Source organism: Malurus melanocephalus, unplaced genomic scaffold (genome assembly GCF_030028575.1).
Source record: "Malurus melanocephalus ecotype Western Australia unplaced genomic scaffold, MMel_1.1 scaffold_180, whole genome shotgun sequence".
In the NCBI taxonomy this organism is placed as follows: Eukaryota; Metazoa; Chordata; class Aves; order Passeriformes; family Maluridae; genus Malurus; species Malurus melanocephalus.
Window position 1 is genome coordinate 1,104,314 of NW_026623412.1, and position 9,445 is coordinate 1,113,758.

At 39.7% G+C, this 9,445-nt stretch overlaps 1 protein-coding gene across 1 annotated transcript; it reads right to left on the reverse strand.

The window, feature by feature from the left end:
- Positions 1-1,946: 1,946 nt before the first annotated feature.
- CTLA4 (cytotoxic T-lymphocyte associated protein 4) lies at positions 1,947-6,138 on the reverse strand. The gene is made up of 4 exons (XM_057372888.1): positions 5,982-6,138; positions 4,432-4,782; positions 3,832-3,941; positions 1,947-2,908 (listed from the first exon to the last, which is right to left on the reverse strand). Exons 1-4 carry the CDS (start codon positions 6,037-6,039, stop codon positions 2,738-2,740), a joined length of 690 nt encoding a protein of 229 aa, XP_057228871.1. The 5' UTR covers positions 6,040-6,138; the 3' UTR covers positions 1,947-2,737.
- Positions 6,139-9,445: the final 3,307 nt, after the last annotated feature.

Sequence of the window (9,445 nt, forward strand, 5' to 3'; positions counted from 1 at the left end):
TGCCCCCAGTAGAACTGGCTACTCTGTGGTCTGTGTGGCAGTAGAAATACATATTATCTCTGCGGGTACCTAGGTTCCACTCATATCTGTAGTGCCACTACAGTGGCACTGAAATCTCACTTTGTCTTCACTGCCACATCTGCTGATTTGAGTGCACCCACTGCCCTGCCAGAACATTCAAAAGGGGAACCTGGCTTAGAACAAAAAGTGAGTAAGCATTATATAACATTTAGCTCAGAAAAGGCTGCTACAGTGGTAAGGAAAATCAAAGAAAATTAAGCACTGTAGAAACAAGAGAAGGTTGGAAAAAGTAACCACTGAGTATGAAGAGAAGCTCAGAACAGAGAATTTGGGCAAATTTCTGACAGGATAATTAAGAAATATGCCCAGAAGTATTAAAGTGCAGAAGCAAAACAAAATATTGCTATTACCATATGTGAGATTATTGTTTCTGTTCTGTTCTCCAGTAACTTTTGCTATTCAGCTATTTTAGTAACCTGTTGCTTTTTATGGCAGAAATCTTCAATGGCTGTTACAGACTGCATGTCACAATGAAATAGTACAGGTAGATGCAGAAGGTCTACCTATGGAAAACGTGGCTGCCACTGATGAAGATGAATTGGAATATGTATAGGYTCTATGGTTACACAGATTCACAGCTGTGGCCAGAGGTCATGAGGTTGCAGATACAGATCCAAAGCATCTCTTCACCCACGAGGGATAATCTTAGAAAATAATGTATTTGAGCTGCCTTTAGACTGCTTAAGAAAAGTAAGTTCTTGGTCTCATTATGCAGGAGTTCTCAAAGAAATCAAAAAGAAGAAACAGTTCCTAATTAGGTGTCAGACACATAATTCACAGGATATCTGAACTATTATTGCTGTGGTGAAAAAAAAAAATAATTCACTCTTTGTTCCCCTTGTACAAGTGGATGTGTGGGTCAAACCTATTTTTCTTCAAGGAGTCATAGAACACATTTCTCTGATCAGGCTGCACTTGAATGGGCAGAAGTTTAGTCATTTTGCAGTGACAATAGATGTGTGATCTTTTACCACTTTTTATCCCCAAAATACCAGGTAGTGAAAAATTAGGGAAAAATCCCAGACTAATGTCAGAATACTAAAACATCTTAAAAAAAAAAAGGATGTCATCAGATGCTACTTTTATTTGTGTAGCCTATTTGTATATCAACACAGAGAGCAGTTAACATCTGCAAACACTGGTAGATTGAGAATGTGAACGTGTCTTTGCACAGTTGGAGGTGGTGCCAGATGAATGGKCAAGAGAGGGGGAAAGCAGACTAGAAGAGCTATGAGATTTGGTGTTCTGGGAGCTACTGCACCGCAGAAACATGGAAAAAAGGAGTCTGGGATTTGGCTTCACACCTGTGTAGCCAAGAAGATGGATTCATAGTTGTGAAACAGAAACACGCTGCCAGTGTTTTGGGTTGCAAGGTGAAATTTTGATAGCAAAGAGTCAAAGTAGTAGACAGTAGCTGAGAATGCTGAAATTATGTTAAGCTCCAGCAGCTTCGTGTTGACTAGCATTTAGTGAGTGTAAGTGTCAGAGTGGTTTGAAGAAAACAGGATTTGAAACTAGGACAGTTTTTTTGTTTAAACGAGTACAGGAGGTTCCRTCAAAGGTGTTACAGCTACCTTCTGCAATAAGTAACTCTACTGGAAGTGAAAACTTGATTGGTAGCATCTTCTAAAGCACATCACAGGAGCTGTAACTGGGCAAGTAGAACTGACAGATTGCAGTGGTGGCCAGCTGAGGAGGAGACCTGAGAAAGGATGTGTTGGCGTGAGCACACAGGCTGTCTCTGAAGGGCAAAAYGCAGGGTCAGAGAGGAAAGGTTCATGTTGTGTTCACTGCTTTCTAACATATAGGTGCTTCCTGTTTCTTCTGAGAAAGGTAAATAAGAAACGAACTTGAATTTTGGCAAAGCTTCAAGATTTTTATTGAATGGTATGTAACTAATAAACAARATTATACACTATCAGTATTTTCATGGAAAATAGACTTGGTTAAACACAGCAACATATGTCTGCCTTTTGGTTATATGCTAATTTAGCATTTATAAAACACAAGGCCCCAGCAGAGCTGGAACATTCTCCCGGCACAGCCTACTCGGCTCCTGCTGGAGCCTTTTCTCCAACCAAACTGTCAGCACTGGCTCAGAGACCATCAGTCAGCTCCAGGACAGCACTTCTGGGATACACTGACACTAAAGGGAGCTAAGGTCAGGTTTCTAGAGCAGCAAGTGTCATCAGTGCCAACCTGTGGGGTGGCTTCTGTGGAACTGCAGAGCGCTAATTCCAGAAATGGAACCAATAAATATCAATGCAGGAAAAAAGTCAACATTCCTTTGTACATTAGTGTGCTCTCCTGCCTCTGCCCTGCATACCTGGGGATCAGCCTTGCAATGACACACAAACCTCTGTCACAATAGTGTTTGGATTTCAGTTGATCAGTAGGCATGGTGAAATTTGACAGTAAGATGCTGAGCTGCAACAGCAATAGTTCTTAATGCTATACACATATATATATATGCTATACACATATACATATTGGTACAATACATCTCAAAAAAAGTCAATGGCCTATTGTAGCCATTTTTATGTGACAGGTTTAATCTTCAAAAACTAATGCATATATAATTTATTCTCCTCCAAACCACAGAAGTTACAAAGAATATTCTCTCACCTTCCTGTACATCTTTTGTAAAAAGACCATTTTATTTCTTTAACTGAAATGAATTAGCAGACTCTCCATCCCAGCTAGGAAATGGTTTCTCTCTTTCCTTGTTACAGTTAACAGTGATGTGGAATGGAATCACTTTTTTCTCTAGTTTTTCAGAAGGCATTTTCACATAGACTCCAGTAGTGAGACATCGTCTTCTCTTTATCTGTAAAATACGGGAAGAAAGTAAGATAAACAAGTGAACACAGCATCATCATTGACCAGCACATTTTGGAGAAACAGAGGGATGTTGTTCCTTTACTGAGCGGAATGTATTCTGGACATCTTTCTCTGCCTTTTTGCAGAAGATCTGGTGAGATCATTTGAAAGGGGATCAGGATGTACAGCGGCTATTTATATTACCAAAACAAAAGAGTCCTGCCATTCATTTAGCCCTTTGAAGGTACTCCAGCTTCAGAATTCAGTGTTGGTTCAAAATTAGGAGTGTTCACACCAGACAGCTTCATTTAACTCCAGGGACAAGGTCTGATTGAAAAACATGGGGCAGACATATTTTTTGGTTTCAAGCTCAGGTTCATTTCTAACAGGCTATGAGTACTGCAGACCCCTGTGGAAAAAGGCAGCCCAGGCTTACATTTTGCATGCTTTTGTGCAGACATTTCTAGCTGTTAAAAATGCTTTAAGTTACACTCCCCCATCCAAGGAGAAGCCTGTTTAAATTTGCTTTGCAGAGGTGACTGGTGAGAAAAGGAAAAACCAGATCCTGGGATTTTGTGTGAATCATTTATGAAATCAGAGTACACATGAAGACTGTTGCCTTCAACCCCAGAAGCATCCAGGACTTTGACTAGTTTTAAGCATCCAAACCTAARCCGAGTCTCAGTTCAGCTGATGGAAGCCGACTGCCTTCTAGAACTCTGGCAACACAAATAGGTCATAAAACCAATATAAGGGGCAGCTCCAGCATGTTCTCTTAATTTACATTATTGCAATAATACTGCATTAGTGAAATGAAGCATCCCACTGGGCTTGTTCCCAGTGTTCTTCCCTGTTCTCATTTGTGTCTCCTTGTTCTCATCACACAAAGGGGTATTGTCATCAAAAGGGGGTTGAGTTGATGGGACTTACCGCTTTGCCCACAAGAATGGCTGAGATGATGATGCTGTAAAGAAAAAATCCTGAGGCAGTAGCTCCTAATACCCAGAGGTATATGGCAGTGTCTGGACAAGGTTCTGGATCTAAAACATATAATATCACATGAGTCATGTCACAYCTGAGCCTCATGAGGATGGCCCTATAGTCAGTAAATCAGACTCTACACTGCTTCTTTCCAGCATGTGCTATCCCAGGATACCACCAGGAATGAGCTCTGAGTTGTTGCCCACTCAACCTCCATTGGAAATAGCCTTTATAAGAAGAAGAGCATACATCTTACTCTGTTAGTTTTGTACTTCTGTATCTAACTACCCAGAGATACATATACACTACATGGTGTTGCTTATGCTGTCAAACATCCCTAAGCTGCTAAATACACTGAATGGCTATGACTGTGCTTGCTTTGGGTGTGTGCAGAGAGACCTGAAAGAAGTAAGAGCTAATCAAGATCTTCAGAGTTCAAACTAATATCYACCCTCACTTCTTACAAACAGAACTCCGAAGACATTTGAGACATAATAGTAACTCCCTTAACCTGGAAATACCACAATACTGTGAACCCGCTTGGCTTACCAATGACATAGAGATGTGTCCCATTTCCCTTGTGCATAAAATAGGGTGGGGGRTACATCCTCTCCATCTTGCAAATGTAAAGCCCAGTGTCATTCACTTGCAGGCCAGTGAGGGTGAGGGTCACATTGTTTTGGCCAGGGCTAACATGGCACTGAATGACCTCTTTCACAAAGAACGTTTTAAACTCCGTGGTGTAGGACGAAGCACAAATTTCTGTGAACTGGTCACCAGTCTGTTTAAGCAAAGTCACTCGAATTTCTTCTGCATTCCCAATGTTCTTGTAWTTACACACCAAGCGGGCGACTCCTTGCCTGTTGGCTAGCACCATTGCTGGCTGAGTCACTTCCATTACTGTAAGGAAATAAAAAGCATGAGGGTAAGTGAACTGTCAAGAAAGGATCTGGAGTCATTTACTTCAGACCTGCACAGCAGGAAGGGAGTCCTGCCACCTTCCATTATCCGTGGGTAATTCCTAGAAATGCTGCTTTCAAAGAAAGGACACCAAGACCACAATTCACATTAGCACTGCATTAATATTCTTTAAAAAGCTCAAGAAATGCTTTGATTAATAAAAATGATATTATAAATCTCAACAATTACTTGTTGCTTAAATATTAGGTTATTTGGCTCACTTACTCAAGCAATGTATGCTTGTATGCTTGTATGCTTCAGTTTCCCTCAACACAAACTTTTAAATTTACATAAGAAAACAAAAAAATACACTGTAGGTGGTAAGGCTGAAATTTGAAATTTAAAATCAGGCTTTTAAACCACAATTCCTGCCTAGTAGAAATAAACATGTTTACATTTAGAACAAAAAAAATTGATCTCCTGTATGAAACATGGAACAGTACTATTAAGGTAATAGTAACACTGAATAGAAAAATCTGTTTGCATATTTTTGTTTCTGATCCTTTTTTCTCCTTATTTTTAGTTAGCTACTCCCAAGCCACAGTATAGGAACAATATAAACCCCAAGCCARTAGAGTAGCACACAGCAAGGCCTGATAAACAGACTTCAAAATATCTTAAGGGGAAATTACTCTACCATGTTCAACTCCACTGACAGCTTTTTGCAACTTCTATATTCTATCCTGACACATGATGGGAAGGCACWGTCTTTTGCTTTAATAGGCTCTGAAGACTCAGGATTATTTTTTCAATCTCTTTTTATAGCAGTCCATTTTGGGGCAGGGCTTGTCTTCTTCGGTCCTGYAGTGCAAGAATTCCAGATGAAGAACAGAATTTCTCCATCCATTCAAAGCTCCTTACATGTTACCAGCTGTCACAACTTCACTTGCAGGACCTGCTTTTTTAAGATTATTTCTTCCTTCTTGAGGTTCTCTGAGTGTTGCCCAGTGTCCCTACAGAATAGTTCTGCTCTAAAGTTTGCATCTGGTTTTCCAGATGCCTTTCAGTGCCCCAAGACTTCAGTCCCATAWGTTGTTTGTCACCTTCCTCTCCCATTGTACCAAGTCCATCTCCTGCAAGAACATGAAACTGAAAACAAGTCGACACCCCCAGATACCTTGCCTCCTTTATCTACCCACCTTCACCAATGACAGTGGCTGTGCAGAGAAAGCCCACGGTGACCAATATTGAGAGCATTCCTGTGCTGGGACAGATGCTGAAGAGGCTGAAGGTGCCTTCAGACTTTAAGACAAACTGGAACTCTCAGGATTGGAAAAGAGGTGACACCTTTCAGAATACTGAATCTTCGAAATGTTTGAACCTATAAGGAACCAGTGTGTATATATAGCTTTGATCCCAGATGCTGTACCTGAAAGTAATATGAAGCTTTGTTTTGGTTTTACAAGAACGGAAGTAGTGGGTTTGATTAGTACGTGCACAGTTAACCTCAAACAGCATGAACAAAAACAACTATTCAGCAGATGGAAAATATGTATTCAATCTGAAACTGCAGTCCATTTTCCTTTAAGAACTGTGGGGTGAAAGGTAATCATCATTAGAGCAGTTCAGGCCCTTTGGTGGTGCCAGCTTGCAGAAACATAGCACTTAATATTTTAGCAATCATCAGGTATTTCCTATGAAGACAGCATGCAGAGAACTGTGCTTCTGTCTAATGTGACACAGTGAATCACTGCAAGCTAACTTTTTTTATGGAGGACTTGCTTCCACCCCCAATTTGTTTGCTTGTTTTAATGTTAGTGCTTTTGATGTTGAAAAATTGCTACCTCCTTCAAAACATTGATTACACTTGCAATTACTTCATCTTTTCATATSAGCAATGTGACTTGAATCATAAGCCAACCTCTTTATGCTTTCCTGTTTCCWAGAAAAAATTATCTAGGGTTATAGCTAATGACTTCCACATCTGTGCAGAACTTTGCTACCTACGGACTTTACTGCCTAACTACATGGACATCAAYAGATGAAAAACACTGCAGGAGTTTTGATTATTGCTATCTCTGCTTAGAGCACCTGCGTCATTTCACATCTCAGTGAAACAGTTTTGCTCATGGGTCTTTTAAAAGTCATGYAAGCTCTGAAAGTTGTTTTGCTTTTTTTGTGTGATAGGCTGTCATATCCATGAATCACTGCCTGAAGAATTGCATAAAAATGAAGGCTCACTTCAGTTATCCTGAAGGTGGGCATTCTTTTTATTTCCCCATACTTTGAGAAGTTCTTTTAGAAGGTGCTTCATCAYTTATATATGTAGATCTAGTAGATTGCAAAGACCTGCTTTTGCACTGTGACCTAGAAAAACTAACAGCATTAGTTCCTGAATGCTAGCCTGCTCAATCCAAAGATTCCCGATAAATACTTAATCTTGTAATTGCACATATATCTAATAATATAAATAAGTTTACTGCTTCCATGCTTAGGTTATGCAATTGTTGTTTGTAATGACAGAATCACAGTCATTTTAATCTTAATCAGCATTCAAAACAGAAGTGATGATAAGTAAAAATACAGCTATGGTAAAATGAAAAACGGTACCTTAATAATAAGACAGGCACATATTGTATTACTGGTTAGACAAGCTTAAATTAATTTTAATATTAAATGTAATACTAAATAAATGCCATTGCATCATCATGTACCAGAATTATCAGTGATATTTATGGCATGAAATTACCAGGTTATGCCTGGCATTTTCATATCCAGAGTAGTAACTAAATTATCTGTCCTTGGTATCTTTTGGGCTTGGGTTTTGCATGCAGTTAAACAAATTATGCATTTGACCTTCATCAACTATAGTCATCTCCTGATGATTGATTGAGACTGCAAATTGATGGTGCAATAAGTCACTAAACACTGGCAAAGGATTGCCACGTAAAACTCATTGCTCATGCCACACATATCCACAGGATCTTCCACTGCTAGAGTGACAGGCASTGCTCCAGCATTCTTCTCTCTCCTGTTATAAACTGCGCTAGCAAGCTTTGTTTCCAGTGGTATTCATCTTCTTTCCTGGCTGTTTTGTTCTCAGGGTGCCTTTTCAGATCCATGACSTTTTCCTTTTTACCTTGTTCCTCCTTAAAAGCATTGTGTTAYGATAATTACTCTTCTAAGTAAAGCACAACATGTCTCCCTGTGGAGTCTCTTGATCATCTCTGCAGGTAACCCAGGCTGCCYTGGGTTATCCCTTCCAATGGATAGAGATCACTTTGCCATGGTGCCTTCTACCCTTTCTAATCAGACTTTGGATCTTGAGTTAATATTTGCAGATAGCAGATAGATCACACAGCAAAAGAGATCTTGTTCCAACTAAGATCTCACTTTCACTCCCATCCTTCCCAGCTCAGTTATAGCATGAAACAAAGTGTTGGTAATTTAATGAGTTCCCCACTAAAATAAATCCACAAGAATCACTGGGGACACCTTTTCTCTCTACAGTGTCCCTCTTCTAACTATTCTTCAGCTGATCAAGAAGTCRCTGGAATTCTGCTTGCCCCACCTTTCCTGAATATATCATATGAAAAATACAGGTCATGCTTTGTGGGCTAAAGCCATAGGACCTCTCTTGTCTAGTTACTGCACCTTCTTGTCTGTGTAGTCTGGTATCTTCCTGCCCTGACTGTTTTATCTGGGGATATCTTCATCTTTCACCCTTTCCCATAAATGGATCCCAGTGGTTCCTAGTGGCCTAGTGGCCAGGCAGAGGAATGACTGAAAGMAGAGCCCTAATTTTGACTTTGAGATTCAGGTCTTTAATTGAGGTTATGCCTCAGACTGTTTCTAAAAGCCYGTGCTTTGTGCTCCAAAAGATCAATATAAGATACTTCTTTCCTCTAATGCATATACTTACATTATAATGCTCTTTGTTCTTAGGGATGATATTAATTCCCATGTCACAGGAAACCTTTATACTCTATATAAGCTACCACAGCAAACTGTCAGAGCAGGGGAGAGGACTGAGGGCYTTGTAGTGCTAAGCTGCAGAGCCTTAAACAAAGGGTTCAGCTTAAGAGTGGTTTGGGCCTCACGTTTGAGATCTGTTTGAACTYAGCAGAGGGAAGGACATGCAATTTTACACTGGACTACACTTCTGTGATTACTCAGATTCTAGGAAGTTAAATAACTGTGTTTCTCCTGTAAGTTTCTCATTTTGGGTTAGTCATTTGCATTCTAGTGATTTGCTTTTCATCATTGAACACTTGTTAGGACAAACCTTCCTGCTGATACCCTGTCAGAATTCCCATTGCAAAATGTTATTATTCACAAAATTATTTTCACAGTTTTCAGCCTGTTTCATGCTGCTCATGTTTTCTTCTTCTGCGACAGGAACTTGCTTGGTAAATTGCGTGAGATGTGACGGGGAGAAGAGATTCTTATAATTTGCATAAGTATCTGGTTTCAGGATATTTTGCTAAACTCAAAATGTGAGATCATGTCTTATTATGTTAAACACTTCATGTTTTTACTATGTTACTTTGCCACAAACCTATTGGGGTTTTGAAGTGCACTGTCATTTGAAAAAAATCCAGACCTCTAAGTGGTATGGCTGAAGAAAAAATCTTTTCTACAAAACAAGAGGTAAAGAGAAAAG